Genomic DNA, 17,516 nt, shown 5'->3' with positions numbered 1-17,516 from the left:
GCCCAAAGACTGCTGTTCAAATCCTGAGTTTGGCAAACGAAGCGATCCAAAACCTGTCTCTTCCTTACATCTGTGACCAAGTCTCTTGGTATTTACCAGTACGCAACCTTTGATCATCACAAGATCTCCTCTACTCCCCTTTTATATCCTCTTCCCACAATCACATACTAGATTTCTCCCATAGATGCCCTCTACTCTGGAACTGTGTGCCCCAACATATCATACTCTCGCCTACTATGGTAACCTTCAAAAGGAACCTGAAGAAACACCTCATCCAACAAGCCTACAACCTACACTAATCATCGCTCCACCATACCACTGCACAAGCAGCTCTACCCTCATCTTTTGTATCCTTATCCATCCTATGTAGACTGTGATCCCTCACGGGCAGGGTTCTCTCTCCTCCAGTAGCAGTCGGTAACTTGTATTGTTTAAGATTATTGTACTTGTTTTTATTATAAATACCCCTTTCGACATAAATGGAGCTATAAAAATAAATAATAATACCGCCGTGCCGCTGCCAAAGAAAGGGAGTCAAGTAGAACCTACAGTAACTTTTTTCAAAAAACTGTGCAATTATAATATTTCTACTCTGGGAAATTGGTGACACTTTAGTGGAGTGTGTCAATAAATTTTGTACTCCAAGTTGGTTCTCCTTCATGTCTGCTGCCTGTAGCAGTAGGGCTCACAGACTGGCAGGCCTGAAATTACTTTCAGTCAACTACCTGTATTACTATCCTTAAATTTTTATAACATTTATGGTATACCAAGCTAATATTTGTGCCACCTGAGTGTGGCTGATCAAAAATCACATATGAGCTGTTGCATGTGGTATCAGGGCTTCCAGCACAACAGGCTTACACTGCTCCCTCACCTACTTCACCTTAATTTAAATTTAAATTCAAAGCTGTAAATGCTGGCCTAGACCCTGATGCTCATGAATGGCCCATGGCTGACTGCTGTGGTGCCATTATCAAATTTGTACTGTGGGTCAATTGATGCCATTTTTCTGGGTGTCTGCCACTAATTTGAACTTTTTGGACAGCTGTTTGACCACCCCCTCCCACGAAGGTGTTTGCTATGTGTTTGCTTTTGCTTCTCATTGAATTCGATGAGGTTCGGATACGTTCGACGAAGTGTTCGTCGAATATTGCCGAATCAGAACAGGTCCTTGAAAGTTTTGCTTATCTCTACTCCTGATTCCTCACTGCAACACAGTTTTATCACAAACAATTGGGATTAGCATATAGGGACTCCTGGCTGAACCCCAATACTAGGTCTAACAATTTTTAAGTAGAAATCTGGCCTTCTGATTAAACACACTGCAACACAGTTTTTTGCCCAAACAATTTTGATTAGCAAATGGGGCCTCCTGAGACTGTAATACAATTTTAGCACAATGTAGTTAGATGCGGAAAGATCGATTTCACACAGGACAGGATCCTATCTCACTGACAAGTTCACTTTCAGCAGCAGCACTAGCAGAAGAGCCTTCTCTGTACTGTGACACTGAGGAAATGGTGACAGCAAAACAAGATGTCTGTTTTTTATCTGGACAGAGACTTGTGACTTCGGCAGCCAATCACAGAAAGAACTTGTGTCATGACATAGTGGATGGTTTCTGTGCCCTGATTGGTTGCCAGAATGTACGCACACTAAATTATTAAAAAAGGGAGAAAAAAAATTACACTCCTCCGCTCTTCTGACCTAGACACAATCCCTCCTCTCATAAAACACATCTCTACCCCCACTCATCATGCAGCACCACTATCCTAGCTAAAGTCATAACAAAAGTATTAGTGGTAACGCAATCATTTACTGAACTGTGACTGATTTTTCCGACTTTGAGGAAAGATGCTCGGGAAACCGAACATGAATCTGAATGTGCTACGTTCGTGCCGAATTTGAGGTTGGCGAACGTTTTCCGAACAAGTTCGATCATCTCTAGTTGTTAGTGCTAGAATCTGATGGCTTATCGCCCAGTGTAAATGGGCTTCCAATTGATTAAGTGGGTTCAAATATATAACAAGGATTATCTGGAAGGAGATTGTATGTACTCTGTAGAAGGTCTTGTTGCAGTCCTCATTACAGCTTTATCCACATTTCTGGTGATATTTTATGTATGCATTTACATATATAGCTAGAAAATACAGCATACTTGTCAAGCTAAGTATGGAACACATAAGTCATGGTATTACAATGTGTATACTTTAGTCTTTTGTAATCTTTTTTTATAAAATCTCAGCTTTAAAGGAAATTGTGACTTAGTGATATACATATTGCTATAAAAGTAACAGGTCTCTCAGCAAACTATAGAATTTCTAGAAAAGACATCTGAAAGCCAGCTGAGTACCTCTGAAGAACTGTCACTCTAGTGAATAGACTGTGTATTTGTGATGGTGATGGAGTGGGATGAACTTCTCCATACTTACAAAGGGACAAAGACCACCAGCTTGTTTCAAAATGCTCTTTCAATGGCTTTGAGATAACATCATCTCTTAGTCAATACAGGGTTCAGTGTGAGGAAGGGACCCTCAGCCAGAAACGCCTCCAGCACTATGCCTGTCCAATGAGCCATGACATTTAGAGCAAAAGGGGGCACATTGGAAAGAAAGGAATAGAAAGCAATACAATGGAGAAGAATTGGCGTAATCAGTGGACAGGAACTGAAAATGTGCCGAAAACAATAGTGTCATTTGACCTTTTACCTGTTGATATGCAATCTTATTATCAGCATTAGTGAATAAAAGTATGTATGCAATGTAAAATTGTTTATGTTTCAGTGGTCCTAGATATAAAAGAGAGACACACAGTTGTGCTCAAAAGTGTACATACCCCGGCAGAATTTTTGCTTTTTTGGCCTTTTTTCAGAGAATATGAATGATAACACCAAAACATCTTCTCCACTCATGGTTAGTGGTTGGGTGAAGCCATTTATTGTCAAATGAGCTTGAATGGCTACTAAAGGTAACATTCTCACCTGTGACCTGTGACAAATGCCAGGAAAATTGTTGAGGATGCAAAGAAAAACCTACAAATACCATTAGCTGAAATACTGGGCTCTCTGAAAACTAGCGGTGTGGCTGTTTCAAGATGTACAATAAGAAGGCACAGGAAGAAAAATGGGCTGCATGGTTGAGTCACCAGAAGAAAGCCAATAATGCGCTAATGCCACAAAGTAACTCATCTACAATACGCAAAACAGCACAGAGACAAGCGTCAAAACTTCTGGAGCAAGGTAATTTGGAGTGATGAGACCAAAATTGAACACTTTTGCCACAACCATAAGCGTTACATTTGGAGAGAGGTGAACAAGGCCTTTGATGAAAAGAACACCATTCCTACTGTAAACCACGGAGGTGGATCGCTGATGTTTTGGGGATGTGTGAGCTACAAAGGCACAGGAAACTTGGTAAAAGTTGAAGGAAAGATGAATGCAGCATGTTATCAGTAAATACTGAAGTCAAATTTGCAATCATCAGCCCGGAAGTTGCGCATGGTACGTACTTGGACGTTCCAACATGACAACGATCCAAAACACAAGGCCAAGTCGACCTGTCATTAGCGACAGCAGAACAAAGTGAAGGTTTTGGAGTGGCCATCTCAGTCTCCTGACCTCAGTATTATTGAGCCACTCTGGGGAGATCTCAATTGCACAGTTCATGCTAGACAGCCCAGAAATTGACAGGAACTGTAGACTTCTTGCCAAGAAGAGTGGGCAGCTTTACTATCTGAGAAAATAAAGAACATCATCCACAATTACCACAAAATACTTCAACCTGTCATTGATGTCAGAGGGGGCAATACATGGTATTAAGAAATGGGGTATGTCAACTTTTGATCAGAGTCATTTAGCTTTCTTCTAGCGGCTCAACCATGCAGCCGATTTTTCTTCAAGTGCCTCTTTATTATGCTTCTTGAAACAGCCACATCGCTAGTTTTAAGAGAGTCCAGTATTTCAGCTGATGTAATTTGTGAGGTTTTCTTTGTATCTCGAACAATTTTCCTGGCATTTTTCACAAGTCACAGGTGACGATGTTATCTTTAGTAGCCATTTAAACCCATTTGTGTCAACGTCTGTACATGTTATCAGGCCAAAATAATCAGGGTATGTGACCTTTTGATCAGGGTCATTTTTGTAACATCCCTGCTGACATCACTGCATGGCTTCCCATCTCCCATCTTACTCAACACTCTGGGCCATGCTGTGAGTTCTGTCCTCTGCCTGCTTCATGCTGTGGGCCTCATGTCCTTGCTTGCTGCATACTTCCTGGCTGTATTCTTAGGGTGGCGGCACTGGCACTTCCTGAGTCTTATAGAGACAGTGTGCATGCCCCTAATTTGGCCCCAGCCTATTGTCAAGAGGTATCGGGTACTTAAGGCATCTCCACCCATAGGGAGATGCCAGAACAACAAACTCTGTCAGTCTGTACTTTGTTGCTGAGTTGCCAGGTTACTCAGACCCATTTCTGAGCTCTGTGTCTTGTGTTCCTCCTCTCTGGGGGCTGCATACTCAGACCTGTTTCTGTGCTCTGTGTGTCTTGTGTTCTGTATGGCCAGGCCTGTATACTTTGTTTGGTACTGGTTCCCGTGTTCGTCCTTTCCTGTACTAAGTCCGTTTCTTGTGCCTGTTCGTGTCCCTGTCTGTTTCCTTACTTACTTAGCTGTGTGTATCCTTGTGTCTATTCCTTCTGCTCTGCTCTCCGCTCCACATCCTGTGGCTCTGCTTTGCTCTTTGCTATGCACCCTGTGGCTCTGCTCTGCTCTCCGCTCCACATCCTGTGGCTCTGCTTTGCTCTTTGCTATGCACCCTGCGGCTCTGCTCTTCGCTCTGCACCCTGTGGTCTGGTTTGCTCTTCGCTCTGCACCCTGCGGCTCTGCTCTTCGCTCCCCACCCTGCAGCTCTGCTCTTTGCTCCTCACTCTGCGGCTCTGCTCTTCTCTTCACTCTGCACCCTGTGGCTCCGCTCTCCGCTCTGCACCCTGCGGATCTGCTCTGTTCCCCTCTCCACAACCTGTGGCTCTGCTTCACTCCCGTTCCGCACATTGCGGCTCTGCTTCGCTCCCATTCCACACCTTGCGGTTCTGCTCCGTTCTTGTTCCACACCTTGCGGTCCTGCTCTGCTCCTCCTCCGCACCTTGGGGTTCTGCTCTGCTTCCGTCCCACGTCCTATGGTTCCAGTCCCTCTAGTCTGACCTGGTTCTTACCTGTTCTCTTATCCTACCCATACCTGCCTGCCAGAGTGCCAGCTGTGCCCACCTGCCTGCCAGAGTGCCAGCTTGCCCGCCTGCCCGCCAGGGTGCAAGCCATGCCCAACTGCATGCCACAGTGCCAGCCGTGCCCGCCTGCCAGAGTGCCAGCCGTGCCCATCTGTACATGCCCGCACCTGTCATTAGTTTTTCGTCCCCCAGTGCGATCAGCTGCTACAGCCAGACACCGCCCTGGAGTGGTACCTGGCAGCTACCTGCCGCTCAATTCTTTCTAACCTCACCATCAGAGGCTCTAGAGAACATCAAGGTAGCTGCTTAGTCACGCCCCTCCAGGGTAGTTTGGTTTGTGGCTCAGTGGGGCCACAATCCACGCTCACGCTATCCAGTCAGGGCGCGAGAGTTACAATTTGGATGTTTTGGGTTTCCATTATGATTTAAAAAGAGAAAACACAGTAGTTCGTCCAACCACCAACCATGAGTGGAGAAAATGTCTTGGTGTTATCATTCATATTCTCTGAAAGAAGGCCAAGAAAGCAAAAATGCTGGGGTATGTAAACTTTTGAGCACAATTGTATATACTATATATATATATATATATATATATATATATATATATATATTTATCATGCATCATTCATAACAACAGAGAGTGCTCAGAATTATGCTAGGGTAATTCAGTGCTGATTCTTGTGCGTGGCTAAGACTAGGGCTTCACGACAACATGAACCATCATTTGAAATGTAATGTACGATGTCCCCTATGTAAATAAAATATTCAGAAATGTGTTTTTATCCATCTTTGTTGCACAATTGGCAAACAAATATAAATCTATCCTGAGTATATGAAATATGTTAATCAAAAAGTTTCAGAAGTTTTATTTAAATACACATTTAGCGGAAAATGATTTTCCATTAAACTTACTGTAATTGGCAACCTTTCATGAGCACCTATGTTAAATGAAACATTCAAAGGCAGGAACTAAAGTGATATTCTGACAATTCAAAATTCTCAGGTCTTTGTGGTATTTAAAGACTTGTGGTCATTGCCAGGCTAAACATACTTTGACTAGTGTCACTTTGATGTTTGCTGAGGGTAAAGGTGAATCATTTGGGAAGAAATAAGGTGATATGTTAGCTATAATTGAATTTATATAAAATTGGTTTCTTTTTTATTTTTCTTCATATTATGAAAAGAAATTCTCAAAGTTTAAGTTGGTGAGGAAAATCACATTGAACTGTGTTAAAATGATGGAAGAACTATTTTTCCATGGAGCCCCTTAACCTTAAGTCTACTCTAGATTCCATGGCTTCTCTCTACAAAGTCTAAATTGAAAAACGTCCCAAATGTGCAAAGTCAATCAATGAAGGGATTATTTCACCAAACAAATCAAATATGTATACAGTGTTTCATGTGTTACCTCTAGAAATAGAGGTTTTGATCTACGAGGGCTGACAGAATATGAAACGTCACTGTGACATACATACGTAGTTCCAGAGCCTGGAAAATTTCAAAGGTCCTTAAATAGGTTTTCTTATTATTTTTTTACATTTAATATAAAAAATGTTTTCGTATTTTCATGTGTTTTAGAATGTTAGAATGGTTCATGAACCATCACCGGGATCGCATGTGGCCATCAATTTGGTAACAGTTCTTCAACGAGAGCAGAACGTTTCAGGTTCTCTAACTGCCATTAATTTTAATAGATTGATGCAGGGGTGTAACAATTGCAGTTGCAGAGGATGTGATCACGATTGGGTGCATGCAGAAAGGGGGACCACTGACACCAGCATCTATTTCAGCTGGAACTAAATTCACACACATTCAGCTGAAATAAATTGCGATGCAGAGACCCGTCAGGTCCCTGCACTGCTAGCCAATCAGAGGCAAGCAGCTGACATTGGCGTGATAGACATGGGCGGCGCATGACAGTGACGTCATGCGCTGTCCGTCGCTTATATGCTGAAGTCATTTGCTGGCTCCTAGCTATAGAAGAGGACGTAGAAGAGGTAAGAGGACGCAGAGGAATGGAAGAAGATAAGAAGAATATTTTTTTTTCATATTCCGTATATAATCGTGTATAAGCTGAGTTTTTCAGCACATTTTTTTGTGCTGAAAACGCCCGCCTCGGCTTATACACGAGTCAATTGTCCCAGAGGGCCAGTGGGGGAGGGGGAGAGGCAGAGCAACGGGTCACAGGAGGCAGGAACCGGTGGCTTTGGCTGTAACTATGCCTGCTGCTAAAAAGAAATTAATATTAATTTCTCTTATAGCGTGCACACTGACACCTGCAGCCCTCGCTGCATCTCGTTGGTTCTGGAGCCAGCAGCTCTTCCGGCAGAACGATCACGCGGCCCCACTCATTAAGGTAATGAATATGCACGCCTCTCCACTCCCATAGGTGTGGAGTGAATATTCATTACCTTAATGAGCGGGGTCACGTGATTGTTCTGCAGGACGATCTGCTGGCTCCGGAACGAAATAAGAAGAAAAAATTCCAGCTCACTCGTGAATGCATTTCAATAGCCTCAGGAGCACGGACCCGCTGTGTCCAAGCATGGATAGTCCAACAGAAAAGAAGAAATGTCCAGCTCTACTGATTCCATGAAGATGAAATTTTTATTCACAAAACTCGTTACATGGAGGATAAAATCTTCAGCACAATACCCAATAGATGTGGATATCGACGCGTTTCTGGAGACTAAGCTCCCTTAATCATGACATCCCAAGTAATCACTATGCCCCACTTTAATACTCTAAACCAGTGAGCACACCGGTAGAATAAGCAATTGACGCAATTATTCTAAGGAGTTGGCGTAAAACATGTATATACAAATAGACAAATTCAAAAAACACATAAAACAGTTGAAAACTTATACTAGACAATAAAACAACATGATTACAATAAAAAGCTTGAAACAGTCAATATCATAAATTCTTATGCAATAATTAAAAATCAAAATGACAAAGTCTTAAATGCTCCAGTTTCATGGATTCTAGTGGACAAAAAATATTTCCAATGAAAACTCTTATGAATTGTAATACCTCAAATGTGGTCTACATTGATCTGACCCCTGGTGAAGCATCCTGCCCATCTGTACCGATCTCGTTGAAGTGCCAACTGCTCTCATCTCCTTAGTCCAGCCAACTTCTGCCCTAAAAGCATTGGCCCAGGCGGTGAGATGCCACATCTTCCTTTTCCTGTTCTGACCCACTGCTAAGACCTGCAGTGGCCATGGGTAACGTGGGCAGTAACAACTTAACGTTACATGACTGCCAATGTGGACTCTTGGGCACCGTGGCCCCATCTGACTAAACTGCTCTTCAGCACTAACCTTAACTCTCAGCAGCCCCTCCTACAATTAACCCTCTATGAAACTCCTATCAGATCCCAATAGTATGCCCCCACCTAGTGACCTGCAACATAATTACAACTACCCAAACTATGGGGAACTATATACTAAAAGTGCCCTCCTCTAATGTCCTAACTTTCCTTGACTATACATACCCAAATGACACATAATATACATGAAATATTATCATGAGGCAATATATACAGTTGTCTATACAATGGTAGCACATTCAAGTGGCAAAACCATAAGTAATGAGCGGTAATACATAGTTATAAATGTAGCAGTACCGCAGGCAGTAATCATAAAAACACGTCTGTAAACATTAAAAACTGGAACACAATCAGAGGCAAGAAAGGCATAAGAGACATAATATCTTACCCTCCTACACATACAAGAATAGGGGATAAGGATCCATGCAGGCAAGGACAGAAATGGGGGAGCCATGCATACCAGAACAGCGATGGGGGAGCCATGCATACAAGAATAGGGGATAAGGAGCCATGCATACCAGGACAGGGATGAGGTCACAATGCATACCTGGCTTATACTCAAATCAATAAGCTTACCCAGTTTTTCATGGCAAAATTAGGTGCCTTGTCTTATACTTGGGTCAGCTTATGCTCGAGTATATACGGGATATATTTGTTGGAGAACAGACGCAGAACAGGGACATTGTTACTGGAAAGATGGAGTATATTATAACAGGATGGGGAATATTATACCAGGAAGGAGCTCAGGATGAAGAACATTATATCAGGATGGGAGACATTATTACTGGAAGGGGCCAGGAAGGGGGACAGCATCACAAGAAGGGACCAGGATTGAGGATGTTATTACAGGATGGGTAACATTATCACATGAGGAGATAAACACTGTTATGGCGGTAACTCACATGTGTTCCTGCCACCGTGCTACTTACTATGTTTGCCACTCTGCCAGGCCACTGCGCTGAGTCCATGCAGCACTTCCAACTTTGATGCATATTCAGATGTTTACACATGCCTATAAGGGGAGCAGGGCCAGATCCTGCAGTAATTTAACCCTGCAGTGTCCTGCAGCGTTTGGATTACACTGCCAGTTACCATCCAGCAGCTGCTATATTAGACAGCGCCACCCTCCTCACCTTTGCCTGAGCTTAGGTTCCAGTTTGCTGTTTGCATCTAGTTTATGCCAAGGTGTCCTGTTGTTTATATCTCCCGTTACTGACCCGGCTTGTGTTATCTTCCTGTCTGTTCTCTGTGCTCCTGACCTCGGTTTTGTATCCTGAATCTGTGCTGCCTGCCTCACCTCCGAAACCATCAGACTACAATTCTGTCTCACCCCCCTGTACCTTGCATACCTGCTTTGATTCGTGGGTCAGCCGCTGCAGGCCTGGACTCTGCCAAGGAGTGGCACCTGGTGGCTTTCCTGCTGCCCATCATCACAGGCACTACTGAAAACCAGGTAACCACTTAGCCATGGCCCTCCAAGGTAAATCTGGGCCAATGGTTCAGTGGGTCCACACCCTCCAGCTTTACAAACATGTATGTCTTCACAGGATATGAAATACTACAAGTGCCCATACATCTGATGCTACATGCAGGTGGGAGCCTGGGTCCAAATTTTGGACTCTAGTTACACCACTGGAGTTGTGGTTGCACATAGCCAGATAGCTCTCTATGAAAGTTGTTAAAAATAATCCATTGAAGTCATTTGCAGTAGTCCAGGCTGCTGGAAGTCATCTAATGTAACTCATATGACATTCCTAATTGAAATATTGTAAAGGTCTTAGGTCACATTCAGATGACTGTAATACTTATATAAGAGATGATATTTAGTGCCATGAACAGGATTAGACCTTGTAAGGACAAAGCCGTGAAACCTTTTTTTCGAATAAAAGTTCATGAAAAGGTCTTACCTAGTAATAGAGCAGCCAATGCATTTATTCCTACCAGGACCAGTGCACCTATCACAAGAGGCATCACAGGGCATACAGTGCCCAGCTTTTTCAATGTATTCACCTAAAAAGAAGAAGACAGGTTAAAGTGTACCCTGCACACACGACCAATTCAATATTGCAAATCAAAAGGAGACATTAAGAATTTCAGCAACAGATATTTAGCGAATGCTTAATGGATAGCAATGGATATGTTGGTGGCAAACAGAAGCTGCGAAAGGAAAAAGTGTGACAAATCAAGCAAATATTTTACATGGCTATTCCTTAAAGGGTTATTCCCATGTTCAACTTTAATTCCTTGAAATGCTGTAGGTCCACCTCTGGTGGTCTGAACCTGAACAAAGTCATGAAAGACTGAAATTGGAAAAAATTTCAATTTTTTTATTTTTTTTTATTTTACAATTTGGGATTAGTTTGGTAATCATACCTACCATTGCTCCAGTCCTGTCTTGCTGATGGTTGGATGTACTTATCAGCTATTTGGCACAAATGTTAGCATGATTCTACTACGTCCTCTCTAAATGTCTCGATTTCTTGGTGTGTGCAAGATTCATATTCACCCCTTTCACGACATATGAGGTACATTTATGTAATATGTTGTGTTCTTGCTTCCAAGCCCCCATCTTTCCCAGCAGAAGATGGCTGATTTAATCAGCCATCATGTGCCTTTCACAGCTGCTGGTGGAGTGGAGCTCCCCGCATGGCTGTTAACCTGTTAAATGTCGTTAATTTCTGAACGGCCTTTAATACGTGTTGGCAAGGGATCACGTCATTCCCCGCCCTATCGGTGTGCCCATGAGATAATCGTGGGACGCTGATGGGTTGCCATGACAGGCGGATACTGTTGAAAACCTTTGTGCTTCTCATGACAATTCTTTTATGAAAGCCAGCCTGTAGCTGGCATTCATAGGAGATAGTGACTGTAGTTATATAGCAGTGCTGTAGAACTGCTATGTAGAGTACAAGCGATCAGATAATCACAGCTTCAAGTACTTTGAGACTATTAAATACAGTAAAAAGTTTTAAAAAGTATGAAAAAAATAAAAAACACAAATTCAAATCATCCCTTTTGTCCTAGTAAAAAAAAAGCAATTTAAAGAAAATATGCATATTTGGCACCGGTTCATTCGTAAAAGTCCAATCTATCAAAATATAAAAGTGATCAAACCATTGTATCTACCCCAAATTGATATCAGTAAAAACGTCAGCTCATGGCGAAAACAATAAGCCATGTCACAGTGCTGTATTTTGAAAATCAGGTCTCGGAAAATGATGACACAAGTAGGGTTAATTTTTTATACAAATTTCCAGATTTTTTTCACCACTTTAAAAAACTATACCTTTTGGAATCTGCGTAATTGCACTGACCTGTAGAATCATATTACCAGATCAGTTTTATCATTTAGTGAACATAGAAAATAAAAAAAGAAAACTGTAAAATTGTGTGTTTTTTGGAATTTTTTTCTTGCTTTCCAGTGCATCACATGATAAAATAAATGTAACAAAGTAACATAGTTTTGAAGGCTGAAGGAAGACCTTATGTCCATCTAGTTCAGCCTATTTTTAGTGCAGCTGTTCTGCATTGTTGATCCTGGGGAAGGCAAAAAACCCACAGAGTAGAAGCCAATTTTCTCCATAGGGAAAAAAATTCCTTCCCCTAAGCTGGGTCAACCATCTACCTATAATATTATGTTATTCGTAACCTTCTATACTGTTAATCACAAGAAAAACATCCATTCCTTTCTTAAATTCATTCAGTGAGTTGGCCGTCACCACTTCCTCAGGAAGAAAATTCCAGAGCCTCACTGCTCTTACCGTGAAGAACCCTCTTCTATGCTGGTGCAGAAATTGTCTTTCCTCCAAACGAAGAGAATGCCCCCTTGTTCTTGTCACAGTCCTTAGTACAAACAGTTCATTGGAGAGATCTCAGTATTGCTCTCTGATATACTTGTACATATATATTAGGTCTCCCCTAAGTCTTCTCTTTTCTAGAGTAAATAGACCTAATTTTGATAACCTTTCTGGGTATTGTAGTGAACCAATTCCATTTATCATTTTAGTAGCCCGCCTTTGAACCCTTTCAAGTTCAGTAATGCCTTTCTTGAGCACCGGCGTCCAAAATTGCACACAATACTCCAAGTGTGGTCTGACGAGTGATTTGTACAGAGGGAGAATTATGTTTTCATCTCGTTTCCCCAATGGTGTCATTCAAAAGTACGCTGTAAGATAGCCTCAACACATGGGGAATTTCTTTTTTGTTACACAATCCCCACGTGTTCAGGCTGCATAGCAGCCACAGGGACTGGAACATAATATACGAGCATGCCCAGATGCTGAGATAACACCTGGGCATGCTCGGATAGGACGTTATCCCAGCACGTTCGCTCATCACTAGTAGGTACACATTGCACTTATACTAACATGAATGTTGGCCCATGGCTTCAGTTCTATGTTAGAGACATGTGAATCTGCAATGTGATAATAGATCTTTCATGATTAGAATAAAATTGCACTAATAAATCAATGCTATGAGTTAATTTCTTAGGAAACATAACTCTTAGAAAAATATGTATTCTCATGTATAAGGCTGGTTTCACATTTGCGTATGGAGGAGCTGGGGAGGGATGCGTACGTCCTCTGTGATCTCCGCCCCCTGCCGCGCCTCTTCCGTGAAGCTCCGCCTCTATTGGCATGCGACATGCGTACCCTATCGTCAAAATGATGCATGCAGAGGCATCCGCATACAGAGGCATCCGCATACAGAGGCACGGCCTGTGTACCCAATGCTTAAGATAGGGTACGCAGGCCGCATGCCGACGGAGGTGGAGCTTCACGGAGGAGGTGAGGCCGTGGGCAGAGCTTCATGGAGGAAGTCTGCAGCCCTCCGCAGCTCCTCCATACGCAAATGTGAAACCAGCCTAATCCCATGCAAACAACTGTATTAACAAAATAGCTGGAACACCACTTTGCAAATAAACTAAGCTCAGGTTAATCCGTTCCTCCTGTTTATCACCAAAACGTGTCTAATTTTCCCGGTAAAATCGTTTACAGAATAATGAGATTCAAGTTACAATGGAAACAAGAACACCAAGTATTTCATTTTTGAGCTGTAATAAAAACACAAAATCAATGTCATTAAATCATGTTCAGGATACTGAGCGCTGAGCAACCTTTGTGGGATTAGTAAGTGTTTCAATGGTTTTCTTATCAGAAAGACACCGAGTTGGCAAATTACAATTGATCGATCTTAAATGAAGTCAAGCCGACCGACACATCGAACAGGAGGGAATGAGCGGAGAGTGTGACCTGGACTCAATCAGGTGAATATGGGCGTCATAAATTGATTCTCACTTTATATTTCTCTGCCACGATTTGGTCAAAGGTTTTTTTCCTTCACTGAGTGTGTATTATAAATTACTTAATATATTTGACAGGGTTATTTACGACTGGCAGCGCAATGAGATTCTGAAATGAAGATCAGCCAATGTTTTATTTCCATGGAAATTGAAGAGTTATTGATTTTATTGCACCATTAAATAAACTTTGTGACAATTAAGCTTTGAGTTGTGTCAGCTTAGGCCTCAAAGTGTTATTCATCATAGTAACAGGTATTAGCTCCGTTAGAATAGTTCATTTTTATGTCTACATAGAGAATTATGCTGTTTAAATGTTTCACTTTATATGTGTATCGTCACACATATTTGTTCTTGAGTAACAATACGTTTTCTTCTCTGTTTACAGCCAAAGCTAAATTCAGACTTCTACAGCTAACACTGAATCCATATATATATATAGTGTGCAGTTTTATAGCATTTCACCTCCCAACTGTAATCATCAGGGCATGGGCGTACCCACCGTGGGGCAGGGGGGGCAGCAGGCCCCCTAGAAGCAGGGGCGCACAATGGAAAAATACCTCCTGACCGCGGTTTTAAGGGGCGCGGGCCCTTTAAAAGCGCAGGCCACGTATGTGCAGGGGCGTGCGCTCGCAGCGTTCATTACCTGAACCGCCACGTCGCGATGTATTCTAGCAAGTGTGCACCCGGCGTATGACGTCAGCGTCATGCAACAAGTGCACACATTCACCGCCGGCCTCTGCTATGTCGGCGGCCATTTTACCTTGTGCGCGCTGGACCTGCAGAGAGGAGGAAGACGCCGTCCAAGGCTGGATGCGCAGGAAGGTAAGAAGATTTTTTTTGTGTGTGTGTGCATGTGTGGGGACCAGGCTGGAGACACATTTGGGGGGATGAGGCTGGAGATACATTGGGGGGGACCAGGCTGGAGACTCATTGGGGGGGATCAGGCTGGAGACACATGAGGGGACGAGGCTGGAGACACATGGGGCGGACGAGGCTGGAGACACATGGGGAGACCAGGCTGGAGACACATTGAGGGGGACCAGGCTGGAGACACATGGGGGGACGATACTGGAGACACATGGTGCGGATGAGGCTGGAGACACATGGGGGGACCAGGCTGAAGATACATGAGGGGATGAGGCTGGAGACACATGGGGGGATGAAGCTGGAGACACATGGGGCGGACGAGGCTGGAGACACATAGGGCGGACGAGGCTGGAGACACATGGGGCGGATGAGGTTGGAGACATATGGGGGGAGAACAGGCTGAAGACACATGAGGGGACCAGGCTGGAGACACATGAGAGGGGACCAGGATGAAGATACATGAGGGGACCAGGCTGGAGACACATGGGGGGATCAGGCTGAAGATACACGGGTGGGGATGAGGCTGGAGACACTTGGTGGGGGGGACCAGGCTGGAGACACTTGGTGGGGGGGACCAGGCTGGAGACACTTGGTGGGGGGGAGACCAGGCTGGAGACACTTGGTGGGGGGAGACCAGGCTGGAGACACATGGGGGCAGTAGGACAAGGTGCCAGGATGGATACATATGGGAGGCCAGTATGGATACATATGGGGGTGCAGGACAAGGGACTAGGATGGATATATGGGGGCTAAGATGAATGTATGGGGGAGCCAGGATGCATGTATATGTTAGAGCCAGGATGCATATATATATACAGTGGGGCAAAAAAGTATTTAGTCAGTCAGCAATAGTGCAAGTTCCACCACTTAAAAAGATGAGAGGCGTCTGTAATTTACATCATAGCTAGACCTCAACTATGGGAGACAAACTGAGAAAAAAAAATCCAGAAAATCACATTGTCTGTTTTTTTTCCTTTTATTTGCATATTATGGTGGAAAATAAGTATTTGGTCAGAAACAAAATTTCATCTCAATACTTTGTGATATATCCTTTGTTGGCAATGACAGAGGTCAAACGTTTTCTGTAAGTCTTCACAAGGTTGCCACACACTGTTGTTAGTATGTTGGCCCATTCCTCCATGCAGATCTCCTCTAGAGCAGTGATGTTTTTGGCTTTTCACTTGGCAACATGGACTTTTAACTCCCTCCAAAGGTTTTCTATAGGGTTGAGATCTGGAGACTGGCTAGGCCACTCCAGGACCTTGAAATGCTTCTTATGAAGCCACTCCTTTGTTGCCCTGGCGGTGTGCTTTGGATCATTGTCATGTTGAAAGACCCAGCCACGTTTCATCATCAATGCCCTTACTGATGGAAGGAGGTTTGCACTCAAAATCTCACGATACATGGCCCCATTCATTCTTTCATGTACCCGGATCAGTCGTCCTGGCCCCTTTGCAGAGAAACAGCCCCAAAGCATGATGTTTCCACCACCATGCTTTACAGTAGGTATGGTGTTTGATGGATGCAACTCAGTATTCTTTTTCCTCCAAACACGACAAGTTGTGTTTCTACCAAACAGTTCCAGTTTGGTTTCATCAGACCATAGGACATTCTCCCAAAACTCCTCTGGATCATCCAAATGCTCTCTAGCAAACTTCAGACGGGCCCGGACATGTACAGGCTTAAGCAGTGGGACACGTCTGGCACTGCAGGATCTGAGTCCATGGTGGCGTAGTGTATTACTTATGGTAGGCCTTGTTACATTGGTCCCAGCTCTCTGCAGTTCATTCACTAGGTCCCCCGCGTGGTTCTGGGATTTTTGCTCACCGTTCTTGTGATCATTCTGACCCCACGGGGTGGGATTTTGCGTGGAGCACCAGATCGAGGGAGATTATCAGTGGTCTTGTATGTCTTCCATTTTCTAATTATTGCTCCCACAGTTGATTTCTTCACTCCAAGCTGGTTGGCTATTGCAGATTCAGTCTTCCCAGCCTGGTGCAGGGCTACAATTTTGTTTCTGGTGTCCTTTGACAGCTCTTTGGTCTTCACCATAGTGGAGTTTGGAGTCAGACTGTTTGAGGATGTGCACAGGTGTCTTTTTATACTGATAACAAGTTTAAACAGGTGCCATTACTACAGGTAATGAGTGGAGGAAAGAGGAGACTCTTAAAGAAGAAGTTACAGGTCTGTGAGAGCCAGAAATCTTGATTGCTTGTTTCTGACCAAATACTTATTTTCCACCATAATATGCAAATAAAAGGAAAAAAAAACAGACAATGTGATTTTCTGGATTTTTTTTTCTCAGTTTGTCTCCCATAGTTGAGGTCTACCTATGATGTAAATTACAGACGCCTCTCATCTTTTTAAGTGGTGGAACTTGCACTATTGCTGACTGACTAAATACTTTTTTGCCCCACTGTATATGAGGGGCAGCACATGGCACCAGGATGGATATATGGGGTGCAGCAGCACAAAAGGCCAGTATGGATATATGGGGGTGGCAGCACAAGGGACCAAGATGGATATATATGGGAGGGTGGCAGCACAAGGGACCGAGATGGATATATGGTGGGGAGCAGCGCAAGGGACTAGAATGGATATATGAGGGAAGAAGCATAAGTGGCCAAGATGATATATGGGGGAGCAGCACAAGAGGCCAGGATGATATATGGGGTGAGCAGCACAAGGGGCCAGGATGGATATATGTGGGGAGCAGCACAACAGGCCAGGATGGATATATGGGGGGATGGCAGCACAAAAGACCAGGATAGATATATGCGGGGGAGCAAGACATGGG

The 17,516-nt window shown here is 43.5% G+C and overlaps 1 protein-coding gene across 1 annotated transcript in view; it reads right to left on the bottom strand.

Annotated features, from left to right (window-relative positions):
* PCSK5 (proprotein convertase subtilisin/kexin type 5) overlaps positions 1-17,516 on the bottom strand; it is an 810,488-nt gene that overhangs the window by 213,830 nt on the left and 579,142 nt on the right. Inside the window, exon 21 of the mRNA XM_073543784.1 lies at positions 10,458-10,560. Within this exon, the coding sequence (XP_073399885.1) occupies positions 10,458-10,560 (103 nt within the window). The remainder of the gene's footprint in view (positions 1-10,457; positions 10,561-17,516) is intronic.

The sequence above is a fragment of the Dendrobates tinctorius genome, unplaced genomic scaffold, assembly GCF_039654945.1.
Source record: "Dendrobates tinctorius isolate UK_male_01 unplaced genomic scaffold, ASM3965494v1 ptg000134l, whole genome shotgun sequence".
Taxonomy (NCBI): domain Eukaryota; kingdom Metazoa; phylum Chordata; class Amphibia; order Anura; family Dendrobatidae; genus Dendrobates; species Dendrobates tinctorius.
Note: the sequence above shows the minus strand (reverse complement) of the source record. Positions and strands in the feature narration are given on the sequence as shown.